This window comes from Acomys minous, assembly GCF_964271855.1.
Source record: "Acomys minous genome assembly, chromosome: 5".
NCBI lineage: Eukaryota > Metazoa > Chordata > Mammalia > Rodentia > Muridae > Acomys > Acomys minous.
The window spans coordinates 124,326,065-124,343,113 of record NC_140494.1 but is presented as its reverse complement, the minus strand read 5'-3'; the positions used below and the strand labels follow the sequence as shown (position 1 = coordinate 124,343,113).

General features: G+C 52.3%; 1 protein-coding gene across 4 annotated transcripts in view; it reads right to left on the bottom strand.

Annotated features, from left to right (window-relative positions):
• Positions 1 to 15,718, bottom strand: part of IGDCC4 (immunoglobulin superfamily DCC subclass member 4) — a 44,325-nt gene extending 28,607 nt beyond the window's left edge. For 2 of the 4 annotated variants that reach the window (XM_084782366.1, XM_084782368.1), the window contains exons 1-3: positions 14,943 to 15,095; positions 1,141 to 1,497; positions 205 to 346 (exon numbers count right to left, since the gene is read on the bottom strand). In XM_084782366.1, coding sequence (XP_084638492.1) covers positions 205 to 346; positions 1,141 to 1,497; positions 14,943 to 15,006 — 563 coding nt within the window. In that variant the 5' untranslated portion in view covers positions 15,007 to 15,095. Of the gene's footprint in view, positions 1 to 204; positions 347 to 1,140; positions 1,498 to 13,669; positions 13,692 to 14,942; positions 15,096 to 15,556 lie in introns of those variants that run through there. The other 2 variants (XM_084782367.1, XM_084782369.1) reach the window with 2 other exon arrangements.
• Between the last annotated feature and the right edge of the window lie 1,331 nt (positions 15,719 to 17,049).

Genomic DNA, 17,049 nt, shown 5'->3' with positions numbered 1-17,049 from the left:
GTCCCCCAGTTCTATGCACCCCAGCCTGACATGTGGCTTCCCTTCTAGCGCGTGAAAACCTTCTCAGTAGAAGTCAGGGTGGTGGTTAGCTTTCGGGTGAGTTTAGGTGACTGGGGCCACCTTGGCGGTAAGAATCCCAGTTCTAAGCATGGCCCAGAACCCTCTGCCCTGCACACTGGGGCGGACTCCCTGTGGGACACTCACCGAGGCTCTTCCGGCACCGGCACCTGGTCCTTTTCCCAGGTAATGGTGGGAGCTGGCAGGCCCTCAGCGTGGCATTCAAACCGTGCTGTCCCATTCTCCTCCACCGTCTGGGACTCCGGGTGCAGAGAGAAGTCTGCAAGTGCTAGGGGTGAGCAGAGCGAGGAGGAAGAGGGAGAGCATGAGAGCAAACGCAGTAAGCTCAGCGACACAGAACACCGAGTCATGGAAACACACAGCCAAGCAAACCCAGAACACGCGAGACACAGTTGGGGAGCAGAGTGAGGTGGCCAAGGGAGGAAAAATAATTACTGGGGGCTAGAGAGATGCCTCAGAAGTTAAGAACACTGCCCACTCTTCCAGAGGTCCTGAGTTCAATTCCCAGCAACCACATGGTGGCTCAAAACCATCTATAATGAGATCTGGTGCCCTCTTCTGGCCTGCAGGTGTACATGCAAGTAGAGCACAGTATACATAACAATGAATACATCTTTTTTAAAAAGAAAGAATTACTGGTCAGATGGGGCTGGCAGCATGAATTCTAAGGTACCCATGCTCAGCGTTACCATCATGGTCACACCATTGGATTCCTGGTAGCCTGCGCCTCTAGAGAGCCCTGAAAGGCCAGTGCCAGGAGGACAGGATGTGGCTCTAGCCCTGTACACTGTGCCCCTGACCTCTTCCTGGCAGACAAGCCAACCCTCCACACTAGAACTTAGGGGGTAGGGAAAGGAGGGTGACGGAGTAAAGACACACCTGAACAGTTACAGGCAGAAAACAGCAGGAGGGGACCCACTGAGTGGGACGGGACAGGAGGCAGGGGACCTGGCCTGGGCTCCTGGCTTTGGTGCAGATAGCTAACTTTAGCTCCTTCTCCCCACCCCATCCCTTCCCTTTGGTCTCCAAATCTCAGTCCTCAGCCCACATGCAAGCACTTACTGGCAAGCCTGACCACAGCAACCTGGCTGGCCACCACTCCCAGCGGGCTGTGGGCCAGACAGGAATAGCTGCCCTGGATGACCTTCCAGGTCTTAAGGGCTTCTTCGTCTTCATCACTGTCTTCCGGTTCTAGAGGTGAGGACAGCCACAGGGAGCCGTTGGGTAGCAGGTGCAGGTTGTCCTGCTCCAGCACAGTGTCCCCATCCCTGTACCATGTCACCCTGGTCGGCGGTCCAGCAGCAGTAGCCCCCGAACTACATTCCAGCACCACAGTCTGCTCGGGGCCCAGGACCACTTGCAGAGGCCCCACATCACAGCTCAGCTTGACAGTTGTCTCTGGAGGCAACAGCAGCTGCCCTGTGAGGAGGAAGAGGCACCAGGGCCGTGGATGTGTGGCCTCCTGGTCCCTGATTTCCCACCCAGTGCCAATCACTTATAGAAAGACCCTGTGTCTATCTGAACCTTTGTCAGCAGTTCCTTACTTCTTGCGTCCGATATCCCCATAGCTTGACTTGTTCACACACACACACACACACACACACACACACACAACCCAGCTCACAGCAATCTATTACAACAGCCAGAAAGGAGCCTCGACCCAAATGTTTGCTCTTCACTTGATAAGTGACTAATATTTTACTCAGTCAACAAAAGGAATGACGCGCTCCGCATGCTGGTGCAGAGAGGAATCCTGGAGACTTCATGCCAAGGGAAAGACAACCATCACCAGATGCCACAAACTTCGTGATCTCACTTCTGTGAAATGTCCATAAGTCACCAGGGATCTTGAGCAGAGAGGAATGAGAAGTAACTGCTAAGGAGCATGAGATTTCTTTTTTGATGGAAATGTTCTAGAAGCCAGGTGGTGGTGGGTCACTCCTTTAATCCTCAGGAGGCAGAGGCAGGCAGATCTCTGTGAGTTCGAGGCCAGCCTGGTCTACAAAGCTAGTTACAGGACAGCCAAGGCTACACAGAGAAACCCTGTCTCAAAAACAAAACAAACAAACAAAAAACACCCAAAAAGGTTCTAGAATTTGACAGTGGCCAAGGCAACACAACTTTATTAGTATGTTCAAAATCACAGGGTAGGATGTAGCTCAGATGGCAGGAGAGTTGCCGTCTGTATAACCAGCACTGTGTAAACTGGGTGAGGTGCACACCTGTAATCCCAACACTGTAGGCATGAAGACAGGAGGATCAATAGTTCACGGCCATCCTCATGTTCAGCTATGTAGGAATTTGGAATCTAGCCTGGGCTACATGAAGCTCTGTCTCAAAAAGAAAAAAAAAAGGCCTATTTGTACACATCGTAAATTTTATGTAAATTGTCAGCCCTATCTTGGTTTAAAAAAATACATAGCAGCTCTTTGCTTTTAGGGCTGTCATGAGCATCCACTGGGATGATGTGTAGAAGACGTAGCTTTGCCTGGCACTGCGTGGTAGCTTCAATGGTTTTGTTCCCTAGGGATCCAATGGATGATCTCCACCACGATTACCCGAGCAAATACACACACCACGAGCTGGAAAAGTGCTGTAGTTGGAAAACTCTGAGAAATGTACTATGAGTGTAAGGCAAGTATGAGTGTGTGTGTGTGTGTGTGTGTGTGTGTGTGTGTGTGTGTGCACATGCATGTGTACTTACATGCTGTCTATAAACCCTAACACTGCCCCTGCCACATCAGAGCAGAATGCCCACTATGCTGTATCAAGGCAAAATCACCAAGGGAAATATTTCCTACCACAACCAATGCTTCAGCAGGGCCCGCTCACCATCGTCACCATGGAGCAATGGTTTCCCATTGGCTGCTTCAGCACATGTGTGGAAAACACTTTCCCAGCTGGGCCATCTCCCCAGCCCCTGGTACCTTGACTGTATACCCGCATGAGAGGGGGACTGCCTTTCTCAAACATTAAGGCGGGGCCTGGATAGACAGCTCGTCCGTTAAGAGTTATCCGTTACTCTTGCGGAGTACTGGGGTTCAATTCCCAGCACCCGCATGGTAGCTAATAATCATCTGTAACTCTAGTTTTTTTTTTTTTTTTTTTTTTTTGGTTTTTCGAGTCAGGGTCTCTCTGTGTTAGCCTTGGCTGTCCTGGACTCACTTTGTAGACCAGGCTGGCCTCGAACTCACAGCGATCCACCCGCCACTGCCTCCCGAGTGCTGGGATTAAAGGCGTGCGCCACCACGCCCGGCAACTCTAGTTTTTTTTTTAATTTTGTTTTCAAGACAGGGTTTCTCTGCGTAGCCTTGACTGTCCTGGACTTTGTAGACCAGGCTGGCCTCGAACTCACAGCGATCCACCTGCCTCTGCCTCCCGAGCGCTGGGATTAAAGGCGTGCGCCGCTACCACCCACTTGGCTTTGTAACTCTAGTTCTAAGGGCCCATGCACCTGCACACACATATCCACAAGCAAAGCACTCCCATTGTACATTTATAATATATATTATATTATAATATATATTATAATGTTATAATATATATATATTATCACTATGACATTGCTTTAATGGTGGCTATGTCAGGACAAGACAGCAAATGCACACTTGACATGGCTAGGAGACAGGCTGAATGACCATTGCTTCAATGCTTTAGCTTTAGCTTCTGAGACAGCTGGCGGCCATCTCCCCCCTCAAAATCTCCCTTCTCCGCTGTAGCATCCCAGTTCTGCTGGTATACAGGACACCAGATGTTTCATGTTGTGTTAGCCTCAGCGAACCCAGTCTCATCCATCCCCTCAGTTAAAAAAAAAAAAAAAAAAAAAAGGTCGATGACCTCTGACCTTCTCATGCCCACCACCTACACACGAATGTGTACATACATCATATGTGCCAGCACACGAGCACACACACACACACACACAGATCAGGGTGCCAGTCTTGCCTCACCTGTCAGCTGTGACAATCAGGTTTCCTCTCTGAGGCTCAGTTTCCACGTATTTAAGATGCAGAGACTACTGAGCCGCCCTGAGGATCAACCAAGCGCTGTCTGTCAGGGGTTCAGTGCAGAGCCTAATGGGCATCGCTCAAGAAGTAGAGGCGCCCATTCTTTTTTGGTGGGGTGCTGGGCATAGAACCAAAGGTTTTTTTGCAGGTCAGGCAAAAGCTCACCAACAGCTACGCCGGAAGTCCCATTCTTTAAGACCCGAGCACTTGGTAAGGAGCTACACAGGCGCTCTTTGCTGCCCTTAGCATCCAGCCCTTTCTCTTGTAAAGCCCCAGATCCCATGATTCAAATTCAGAGTTGTGGAAGGCGCCTGGGCTCTCCGCCCAGCAGCTTCAAATGCTCTGGTCCAGAGGCAGAACTGTAGGCTTGGATTTCAGGGGAGAAAAGCCCCACATAACACGAATCCTCGAGCCCTCTGGCAGCCTCCCCAACCCCTAAAGCATGTCCGGGGCTTGGAAAATCCCCTGCCGCGCTGAACAAACAATGTGAACAGTTGGGGCCTGAGCAGCTGCTGGGTATGTCAGCAGCCTGGGCTCTGGCGGGCAGGACAGCCGCCAGAGGGGCTGGTGGCTGGCAGGGGGGCCCCAGGAGCTCCAGTTCCCTTCCTGAATATTCATGGATCAGCAGATGTCTGGCTTCGCCACCTCAGAGGAGCTCAGCAAAGCGGAATCAAGGAAAGCCACGCGGACGAAGACACAGAAAGACCAGGGATCCGCCTCAGAGAGAGGCAGGACTGCGCCACAAGCCCTGGCGGACCCATTTCAATGGCTGCTTCCTGAAGTTTAAGGTCTACTCTGCGGATTAGGAAACTAGAGACCAGAGAGAGTGAGAGAGAGAGAGAGAGAGAGAGAGAGAGAGAGAGAGAGAGAGAGAGAGAGAGAGAGAGAGAGAGAGAGAGAGAGAGAGAGAGAGAGAGAGCGAGAGAGAGCGAGAGCGCGGGGTGGGGAGAGCTGAGCAAATCGTCCTTTGACTTTCAGGAGAAGATGAACCCGCAACTGGGGTCTGGGTGAGCGGACTGTCTCTGCTGAAAAAGAGGTTTTCCAGGAAACCTCTCCCAGATGCCAGCCTCTGTCCAGGAGACTCCTCTGCCTTCACTACAGAGAAGGTTTTGCAAGTCTCTTAAGCATTCTTCCTAAAGGTGAAACAACCTCTGTGTCACACACCCGCCCCTTCCCGGGAAGTCTAGGTTCACTCAGTCGGGTTGGGGGTGGGTTAGGGGGCGGGGCCCACTGTCTCAGTTTCCCAACCTTAAACAAGAGAAGCAAATATTTGCATCAAATTTGTTTAGCTGCAAGCCCTGGGTTTGATCCCTAGCTCTAGAAAATTAGGGCTTAGAGGGTACACATCTGAGAAAGCTGGAGGCAGGAAGACCAGAAGTTCAAGAGCAGGCTAGGAACATAGCTCAGTGCTAAGTGTGCATGCCTACCATGTTTGCACCCCTGTGTTCAATTCCCAGCACCACACACACACACACACACACACACACACACACACAAAGTTCAAGGTCATCTACCTCAATATAAGGAGTTCAAGTCTCGCCATGGCTACATGAAACCCTGTTTCAAGAAAACCAGACCAGACCAGACCAAACCATTCTTTCAGCAATAAGAGGATTTATGTTGGAAGCTCACTGACAGCTTGAAATGTCATTTAATTTTTGTTTTGTTTTTTTGTTTTTTTGAGACAGGGTCTCTCTTGTAGTCCTGGCTGTCCTGGACTCCTTTGTAGACCAGGCTGGCCTGGAACTCACAGAGATCCTCCTGCCTCTGCCTCCTGAGTGCTGGGCTTAAAGGCGTGCGCTGCCACCGCCTGGCTCATTTAATTTTAAAGAGGATTTATTTTTATGTGTTGAAGTGTTTTGCCTGATGTATGCATGTGCATCACATGCACGCATGATTCCTGTGGAGGTCAGAAGAAGGCCTCAGATGCCCTGGAATTTGAACTTCCATGGGGGTACTGGGAACCACACTGGAGTCCTCTACAAGAGCAGCTCTCGCTCTTAGCCGCTGAGCTGTCTCCCTAGCCTCTATTTTTATCTTTAAACTTCACTGTACTCTGTTCCCATAAAATAGCAACGTTGACTTTACTATGTGTATGGCTTCTCCACCACCAAGCCCATAAGAGTGATATCTAAAAGCCGGGAGACCTTACTTGTCCAGCAGCTTTTGCCACCCCGACCCATAGACTGACAGCCCATTTGGCTGACTGATTGCCAAGGTCCTTCACACAAGCATTTCCATTCTCCTGTAGACTGGTGTGGAGGGGGCACACAGCAGGTACCAGGAGAGGCTGGTCACCAGTCCTTTGCCTGGGTGGGGTGGGGTGGGGGTAGGTCCCTCAATTCCCTCCTATTGTTTTGGTGAGACCCTATCAGAGGCACAGAACTTCTATTTAGGGAGTCTCTCAGCTATTTCTGAATCTTATTCTTTTCTTTTTGAGACAAAGTCTTTCTACATAGCACTGTCTGTCCGGGAACTCACAGAGATCTCCCTATCTCCGCCTCCTGAGCGCTGGTACTAAAGGCTTGTCCCACCCTGCCTGGTCCTCAACGTTGGGGTTTTTGTTTGTTTTGTTTTGTTTTGTTTGTTTGTTTTGAGCTTTGGTCTCACTATGCAGCCAGGGGTGTCCATGATCCTCCTCCTCCCTCCTCCCCCTCCTCCCCCTCCCCCTCCTCCTCCTCCTCCCTCTCCTCCCCCTCCTCCTCCCCCTCCCTCTCCTCCCCCTCCTCCTCCTCCTCCTCCCACTCCTCCCCCTCCTCCTCCTCCCTCTCCTCCCCCTCCTCCTCCCCCTCCTCCTCCTCCTCCTCCCCTCCTCCCCCTCCCCCTCCTCCTCCCCTCCTCCTCCTCCCCCTCCTCCCCCTCCTCCTCCCCCTCCTCCTCCCCCTCCTCCTCCCCCTCCCCCTCCCCCTCCCCCTCCTCCTCCTCCCTCCCCCTCCCCCTCCTCCCCCTCCTCCCCCTCCTCCTTTTACAGGTTCGGGCCACCATGCTGGGCTGTGAGAAGCCTTTTGCTCACCTAAGAGGATAAATTAGATGCTATGAAATGTATGAGACCCTAGTCAGAAAGGCAATTTGCTTGGAGCTATTTGGTGAGGTTATCAGGAGCGTGAGTGGGGTTCCATCCTCCAGGGAATGTTCAAGAAGGATAGGACAAGCAGGTGGGGGAGGGGAGCAAAGCGGCGAACAGTGCGGTGCTTCCTCGCTGCTCTGCACAGATTTACAACTTGTTTTCAGTTGAGGGCGATCCTCCCTGACACCATAGACCGCTCTTTATTCCCAAGAGACACAAGTCAGTTTCTCTCAGAACCTTGGCCACCTTCCTTACCACACACTAAGTCCCTCCCTCCAACAGCTGGAAGGAGAATCTGGGTGGGTGCCAAGGACACAAGGAGGGGGCCTCAGCCCTCTCTCTACGATCCTAAGAGGAAGGCCCAGTGTCATCTAGGGTGACAGCGAAGCCACATGACACGTGGCCTGCCTTCCCCTGGTCCCCCTGATGTCCTTGCCCACCCCACCATATGTAACAAGCCACTCCCAAGCCTCTGGAAGGGCCTTGTGTGGCCCCTCGCTACCTCTTCCTAGAGGCCTTGAATCGGCCTGATTTAGACATTTGTTGCCCCCTCTTCTTCCTGCCCCTAGGAAACTGGGTACCCAGACTGCAGCAGAGACAACTCTAGGCTGTTGTTTTGTTTTGTTTGTTTTTGTTTTTGAGACAAAATCCCATGTAGCCCAGGCTGGTCTTGAACTCTACGTGCAGATGAGAACAGCCTTGAACTCTTGATTCCCTTGCCTCTACCTCCCAAGTGTTGGGATGACAGGCTGAGCCATAGGGTCACCTGCATGCTTGGCAAAGTGAGTTACAACCCTGGCCCTGTTTTGAATCTGCCCTTAACAATCTCTTAGGATTATATCCTGGTTGGCCTTTAGGCTTTAGCATCTAAAACAGCGTGTTGTGTAGAATACACACTCAATACATGTTCCTCAGTGGCTGTGTGGGCCTGCAGACCCTCTCACATAATATCATAGAATAATCATCCCTTATGCTTTTCCAAGCCTTGGGTTTGCTGTCTGTGAAAATACAGTAGCTCCCTCCAGGACTAAGAGTGATCCGAATAATACAGACAGAAACCGCATGGCACATTATGTGGGCTCTACGAGACAGCTAATAAAATGCTATAATCACACCGAGACTGGGAGCAGGGACATGCTCAGTAGGTAGTGTGCTTGCCAACCCTGGGTTCAGTTCCCAGTACTGTGTAAACTGTGTGTGGCGGAGAATCCTGTGATCCCAACACTCAGAGAGCAGAGGCAGAAGAATCAGAAGTTCAAGGCTCAATAGAGAGTTCAAGGCCAGCCTGAGCTACATTGGACCTGTCTGAAACAATCAAACAAAAACAGCAAGTTTAGAGCTGGGCAGTGGTGGCACACGCCTTTAATCCTAGCACTTGGGAGGCAGAGGCAGGCGGATCGCTGTGAGTTCGAGGCCAGCCTGGTCTACAAAGTGAGTCCAGGACAGCCAAGGCTACACAAGAGAAACCCTGCCTCGAAAAACAAAAAACAAAAAACCAACAACAGCAAATTTACACATAACTTTGTCTATACCTCATCGGGGCAGGGAGCCCTTTTATCTTTTGGGATCTGCTATACACCCCATATGCTTAAAAGTATCTTTCTTCTGAGCCCACTTGTGTCTCCTCAGATGTATCAGAGCTGTGTCTTCAAAACTACATAACAAGGTCATGATAAAGTAAGAAATTTCCTATCAAGTGAGGATAGAGGAGAAAGCTCATTGGACCTTGGCTTCCTTGACCTGAGGGACCCATGGTCCCTCCACAGCCACAGAATGGAGGCCTTGCCAGGAGACAGTAGGAGCTACAGCTGGCCTGGCTCAGGAGAGCATGCTGGACTTCAGGACATCCCTTCTGGTTTTCCTTCACTGAACCCCATTTTCCATTTCCTTGACCGAGCTAGGATCTTCTCCACAGAGCCTCTTATTCCTCCCCCTGCCCCGCTGGGAGCCCCAGGGATGCCTGGCAGGGACATCTGTTCTGCATCTGGAATTCCGAGTCTAGTTGCTATTACCTCAGAGACATTGGAGCGAGTAGGAGGTGTGCAAAAGAAGACTCCATATCCTTGGACCAATCAGAGAGAAAACTCAGGCCTAAAGCTGCTAATGTCTCTGATGGGAGGAAGTGCAAACTCTATGAACTTGTTATGTGTGCACCAAATCACCAGGAAGAGTGGCAGTTTGCTTACAAAGAGCCAGGAGACTGGTCTGACCCCAGATCAGTTTCTAACTGCAAAACTTCAGGGAGTTGCTCAGGTTTCTCATCTGTAAAATGGACACATGACAAAATTCTTTCCTCTGCAGGCAGATCTCTGAGTTTGAGGCCAGCCTGGTTTACACAGAAAAGCCTTGTCTTGGGCTGGGCCTGGTAGCACACGCCTTTAATCCCAGCACTGGGAGGCAGAGGCAGGAGGATCTATGTGAGTTTGAGGCCAGCCTGGCCTACAAAGTGAGTCCAGGACAGCCAGGGCTACAAGTAGAAAGAAGAAAAAGAAGAAGGAGGAGGAGGAGGAGGAGGAGGAGGAGGAGGAGGAGGAGAAGAAGAAGAAGAAGAAGAAGAAGAAGAAGAAGAAGAAGAAAGAAAGAAAGAAAGAAAGAAAAAACAAACAAACAGAAGGGCTGGAGAGATGGCTCAGAGGTTAAGAGCCCTGGCTGCTCTTCCAAAGGTCATAGTTCAATTCCCAGCAACCACATGATGGCTCACAACCATCTAGAATGAGATCTGGTGCCCTCTTCTGGCCTGCAGGTGTACGTGCAGGCAGAGCACTATGTACATAATAAATAAATAAGATAAAAAACAAACAAACAAACAAAAGCTGGGAATGGTGGCGCATGTCTTTAATCCCATCACTTGGGAGGCAGAAGCAGGTGGACCGCTGTGAGTTCGAGGCCAGCCTGGTCTACAAAGTGAGTCCACGACAGGCAGGGATGTTACACAGAGGAACCCTGTCTTGAAAAACCAAAATAACAAACAACGAAAAACCCTTTCTCTCTCTCTCTCTCTCTTTTTTTTTTTTTTTGGTTTTTTGAGACAGGGTTTCTCTGTGTAGCCTTGGCCGTCCTGGACTCACTTTGTAGACCAGGCTGGCCTCGAACTCACAGCGATCCGCCTGCCTCTGCCTCCCGAGTGCTGGGATTAAAGGCATGCGCCACCACACCCGGCTAAAAACCCTTTCTCTTTTTTGAAGGCAGTAAGTGTAGTGCAGGTTGGCACTGAACTCACAACAATGCTCCTGCCTCATTCTTTCAAGCACTGGGGTTACATATAGGCACCATGATGCCTCACTTTCTGTTTTTTTATGTGCTGACATTATACAATGCTATGAGCATGCGATTCCTTAATTTGATGGAGGTACCTTCAAGAAAAAATTCATATATAAATATGTAATTAATGAGGCCATGAAAATACACATAGGCTCACCTGAAGGTCTAGGTAAATTACAAGAGTCACTATTAAAGCTGGATGGTGCACGCCTTTAATCCTAGCACTCAAGAGGCAAAGGCAGGTGGATCTGAGTTCGAGGTCAGCCTGATAAACAGAGCAAGTTCCAGGACAGCCAGGGCAACACAAAGAAACTGTCTTTTTTTACTTTTTATTTTTTTAGGGTCAGGCCTAGGGATGCACGGATGCACGCCTTTTTTTTTTTTTAAGATTTTATTTATTTTATGTATGAGTGTTCCATCTGCATATACACCTGCAGGCCAGAAAAGGGCATGAGATACCAGTACAGATGGTTGTGGGCCACCATGTGGTTGCTGGAGATTGACCTCAGGACCCCTGGAAGAGCAGACAGTGCTCCTATCCGTTGAGCCATCTCTCCAGCCATTTTTTTTAAAAGATTTATTTATTATGTACACAGTGTTGTGTCTACACCTGCAGGCCAGAAGAGGGCGCCAGATCTCATTCTAGATGGTTGTGAGCCACCATGTGGTTGATGGGAATTGAACTCAGGACCTCTGGAAGAGCAGCCAGAGCTCTTAACCTCTGAGCCATCTCTCCAGCCCTGAGAAACTGTATCTTGAAAAACATAAACAAAAATAACAAACAAAAAGAGTCACTATTAAAGGAAGGTCCTGGGGCTGGAGAGATGGTTCAGTGGTTAAGAGCCATGACTAGACCATTCTTTTTTTGTTTGTTAGGCTGGTTGGTTGGCTTTGGTTTTTCCGAGACAGGGTTTCTCTGTGTAGCTTTGGCTGTCCTGAACTCACTTTGCAGACCAGGTGGGCCTTGAACTCACAGCGATCTGCCTGCCTCTGCCTCCTGAGTGCTGGGATTATAAGCGTGTGCTCTCTGTCTGCTTTTCAAAGAAGCAGAGATCAATTCCTAGCACTCACATCCTTGTAACCCTAAGTCCAGGGATCTGGCACCTTCACCCAGATATCTCAGATATACATGCAGACAAATCACCAATGTACATGAAATCTCCCTCTCTCTCTCTCTCTCTCTCTCTCTCTCTCTCTCTCTCTCACACACACACACACACACACACACACACACACATATAACCTTCTAGTGGTGGACTGGGTAGCAAGCCTCTAAGATGGGCCGCTGAGTGTCAGGGATGAGGAAGGGATGGCAGGGAACGGGTTTTCCAGGTACAGAACAGGCTCCTATGTTCTCAGAGCTCTCTGTGTTCCCAAGTCCCCAAGTGGAGAACGCAACTCTTCACACGTGAAATAGCTTATTTTCCTACCATTGCCCTCAGATGAAAGTTTCATTCCTCTGAGCTCACAGCCGCAATCTCTGGCCGAAGGGCAACATCAGGGGACTAGCCAGGCGCTGGCATTGTCCTACCCCAGCACCAGCCCTCCATTCTGGCCATGTTGACTTTGCTGGGGAGACTATTATATGTGACTTTCTTCTCCCTCACCTTTTATAAACCCCATCTAGCAGGGCAGTGGTGGGTGGCGCACGCCTGTAATCCCAGCACTTGGGGGAGGCAGAGGCAGGTGGGTCGCTGTGAGTTCGAGGCCAGCCTGGTCTACAAAGTGAGTCCAGGACGGCCAAGGCTACACAGAGAAACCCTGTCTTGAAAAACCAAAAACAAACAAAACATCTTTAGGAATGAGCTAGAAGATGGCTCAGTGGTTAAAAGAAATGGCTACTCTTCCCGAGGACCAGGATTCAGTCCAGGCACCCACGTGGTGGGTCACAGCCAACTGCAACTCCAGTTCCCAGGGATCTGACTTTTCAGCTGGCTTCCACAGGCACTGGACACACACGCGCGGTGCACAGGCATATTTGTAGGCGAAAGGCCCATACACCCATACACATAATAAAATTGAAAACAAACAAAAACCCACTGATCTCACATCCTACTGATTCCACTTTTTGTGTTTTGTTTTGTTTTGAGCCAGGGTTTCTCGGTGTAACAGGCCTGGCTGTCCCAGACTTGCTTTGTAGACCAGGCTGGCCTTGAACTCACAGAGATCCACCTGCCTCTGCCTCCGGAGTACTGGGATTAAAGTTGTGTGCCACCACACCTGGCTGACTGCACTTCTTTACTACCTCTAGAATCCAGTCACGCTGGCCACCCAAGCCACAATTGCACTAGCTCCGCCACTCTGTATCGCCACCTCTACCTTGGGAGTGGAGCTTCCTGCACAGGCCTGCACCATGGATTCTTCACACTGGCTGCAGAGATCTGACGCAGAGCTAGTCTGAAAGGCTGCCCACAGTAGGGCAGGAGGGTTTCAGGCCAGATACCTTGGCGGGGGACTTGCTTCCTCAGCCTCCTCTCTTGACATGCTAGTGGCCCACCCATCCCCCACCTGCCCAACTCCCACCCCTGTGTTCTAAAGTCCAGCCATATTTAGCTTGATGCAATGATGTGAACTAAATCGCCTCCCGGTGTTGGCAACCCCTGCTTGATCTGAAAGACTCCCTCCCTCTCCAAGGCTGGCTCTTCCTCTCCACCATTTTCTTCAGAACTTCCCAGTGTGGCTGAGGAACCTCTCTTCGGCAGTACCTTGCCGGAGGCAGGTCCTGGCCTCCGACCCTAGACCCCGACCTTAGGACTGACAGCCTCGGGCTAGGACCTTATTCACAACGTTCTGGGCGTCGGGCAACATCTTAACCCAAGTAGAGTGCTCAGCAAATACTGTGGAAGAATGCTCATCTCTACTCTACAGAGATGTCCGCAGATTGCAGAGGCTTACACACTCAAAGGTGGTTAAGCCAGAGCAAGAAGAGTAGTTCCTGTCGCTATTCTGGTGACAGCCAAGAAGAATCCCGATGCCTGCTCCTCACAGCCCCTGCACTGAGGAGCAGGGAGAGTTCAGTCTCCCAACTCTTTCTCCGGTGCCCCGGCCCTGAGGCCTCAGAAGTATTTAATAAAGCGCGGGTGCGGTTGCCAGCCAGGATCCCGCGTTCCTGGAGCTTTGGGAAGAACAGAAGAGGAGAAGGGAAGGCGCAAATATTCCTTAGTCCACGCAGACAGACACCTCTCTGACATTTCCCCCACGTCGCGTTCACCTGACAACTCCACCCGCCACCCCCTCGCGGCTCAGCCCCACGCACCAAGCATCTACCGGCTTCCAGCCGGGTCCACACTCTCAGAGGGAAAGGGGCGTGTCTTGCGGGGCGAGCTAGGGTCCGAGCTGTTTCCAATACTCTCCCACCCGCTGTTTTCCTGGAGATGGGCCTGGGGTTGGCCAGGCTGAGGCTCCTTCTCGCCCCCCCCCTCCCGCCGCCCTCCCTGCCTCCCTCCCACGTGGCCTGGCCCAGTCTCTCTGGAAAGCCGCAGCAGCTGGAGAGAAATCCCCCTCCCCACCCCCACTGCCAAGTCCCTCCCCGACTCGCCCCGGACACATCCTCAACTCCCCCCTCCGCAGGGAAGGCAAGAAGTAATCGAACAAAGCGGGCAGCCCATCCCCCCCCTCCCGGCCCTACCACCTAACCTTCCTTGGGCTGCCCACCAAACGTACACCCCACTGAGAGTGAGAGAGGCCGGGGATGGGGGGTAATAGAAGAAGCTCTGACACACACACTTGGAAGCTTCGTTACCCCCCTCAGCCCTTTCTCCCGTGTGGACAATTGTGATCTTTACCCCTGACCCTACCCGACGCTAGGACTCAGGGATTGGAGGGGGCCTTGCTGACCCCGTCCACGCTTCCCTGGTCCGCCCTTGGGGGTGGGGCAGGAGTGACACGCGTCCCATCCAGAGAGCGAGTGTTGGACGCGTTCACCAAAGCAACTGGTTTCCTGCCCTTCCCCCATCCTCCCCCGAACCCCGGGTTTGGGTCCACAACACCCCCATATTTCCCCACCGACCTAGCTGGCCCCAGGGGCCACACCCACTGGGCAAAGTTGAGTGTGGTTTTTCTCACCGCCGCCCCCACCACGAGCAAGGACACTCCCCAAAAGCCAAGGCCAAATATTAGCTCAGCCCCATCCAGTTACACACGCACCGGACACAAATGGAGGTGTAAGAACACACTCCTGCCCCGCCTGCTCTCTCAGGCACACTCGCGACCGCGAGACGCGTAAGGGCACCGCAGAAGCATACCCGGCTTGGAGCCACCCGCGCCGCAGCCACCCGCGCATTGGCGGTGCCACCCGGCACCTTAGGCGCGGGCCGTGGACACATTCTCCCTTAGGACACCCCCACTCGGACACACACATGCACACCTCACACGCAAAAGGACCACGCGCAGGGGGGACACGCGCGGTTCCAGGCTGTACACTGCAAGGACACACACCCCCTGAGGGCAAGTCTCCGCAGCCCCCTGTCGCGCAAGCATCTTGGGCGCCGGGGACGCCCACTCGCGACTGCGGCCACCCGGGCCCTTACCGCGCGCGGACAGCAGACAGAAGGTCAGCGCCAGGAGCCCGCGGCCCGTGTCCGCCCGCGCCATAGGGCCGGCTCGGGCCGCCGCTGCTGCGTCCGGGAGCCTGGGCCGCCGCCGGGGGAGGGCGCGCCGGGCGTCAGTGGCTCCGGGAGGCGCGGCGCCGCGGGCGGGGGCGCGGCCTCCGGGGCCCGGGCCCGAGTGGGGGCCGGCGCGGGGGCCAAGGCCGCGGCCAGCTCGCCCGCCCCTCCATCGCCATCTTGGGCAAGCGGCCCACGCGGGGGCGCCCCGCCGGTGTGGCCACCCTGCACCAGAGGACCCCGTGCCCGCGCGCCACCAGTCTACTCGCGTGCCCCATTCTGGATGCGGGAGCCTCCTGCTCTACCAGTCACCTCGAGCTCCTTTCTTTTCATCTTCTCACTTCAGCCTCTGGGTCTGTTTCTTGCCCTTGCCTTGACCCTACCTCAGGGTCTCCTCCATCTCTGTTCCAGGCTCAGTGGAGGTCAGTTCCCTGAGCCTTGTCCTTTTCCAGCTCACGCCCTGACCCGACCTGAATCCTGCTTAGCCTCTCCACAGACAGCACCAACAGACCCATTGAGGACACCACAGTCCCTGCTACCTCTGCCATGCCAAGCGGAGGGACTCCTTTGGCTCCTTTCCTTTCTCATCAGTAGCCAACCCATTCGGTACTGTGTTCTGCCTCTGTGAGGGACAGCTAAGGCTTGCTTGCTCCCATTTTACATACCTGCATACTGGGAACACTGGGGCTTGGAAGAGGGCTTTCTAAGAACGGGAGGGTTGGGGCAGCAGGTGCAGGGCCTGCCCATGATCCTGTGTCCTTCATCCTTCTGTTCCAACTGTGTTCTCATTTTCAGGGCTGCTTCTTCGCTACAGCTCTCTAATTGACCTAGCCAGGTTAGTTGCCTCAGTGTCTAAAGCTGGGAAACCAATGGTCAGGCTGGGATGGGGAGAGGGACGCACCCAGAATGGCTGTTTAAAACGCCATGTTTGGAGCCGGGCGGTGGCAGCGCACGCCTTTAATCCCAGCACTCGGGAGACCCAGGCAGGCAGATCACTCTGAATCCAAGGCCAGCCTGGTCTACAAAGCGAGTCTAGGACAGCCAAGGATACACAAAGGAACCCTGTCTCGGAAAACAAAAACAAACAAACAAACAAACAAACAAACAAAAAGCCATGTTTGGGATCGGAGAGATGGCTCAGGAGCTAGAGTGCTTACTGCATTTGCAGAGGACCTAGGTTTGGGTTCCAGCACCCGCTCAGGCCATTCACAACCCTCTATAACTACCTGGAGGAAGTCTGAGACCTCTGGCCTCTGTGGCACCTGCACCTTCAAGCAGACACACAGTACATAGAATTTAAAATGAAATTTTATTTTTTTTTTGGTTTTTTGGGTTCCCCCTCCCCCTTTTTGTTTTTCGAGACAGGGTTTCTCTTGTAGTCCTGGCTGTCTTGGACTCATTTTTTTGTTTGTTTGTTTGGTTGGTTGGTTGGTTTTTTTGGTTTTTCGAGACAAGGTTTCTCTGTGTAGCCTTGACTGTCCTGGACTCACTTTGTAGTCCAGGCTGGCCTCGAACTCACAGCGATCTGCCTGCCTCTGCCTCCCGAGTGCTGGGATTAAAGGTGTGCGCCACCACGCCCTGCGTTTTGTTTTTTTTTTTTTAATTTTTAATTTTTATTTATTTTATGTATGAGTGTTCTATCTGGATATACACCTGAATACCAGAAGAGAGCATCAGATTCCAGTATAGATGGTTGTGAGCCACCATGTGGTTGCTGGGGATTGAACTCAGGACCTCTGGAGGAGCAGACAGTGCTCTTATCCACTGAGCCATCTCTCCAGCCCTTGGACTCGTTTTGTAGACCAGGTTGGCCTCGAACCCACAGAGATCCGCCTGCCCCTGCCTCCCGAGTGAGTGCTGGGATTAAAGGCATGAGCCGCCACCACGCCCTGGCATAAAAATGAATCTTTAAAAACAAAACAACAACAAAAGCCAAACCACCAGATTTGAGGCTGGAGAGATGGCTCTAGAGTTCTTACTGCTCTTACAGAGGACTTGGGTTCTGGTCCGAGCACCTACATAGCAGCCACAA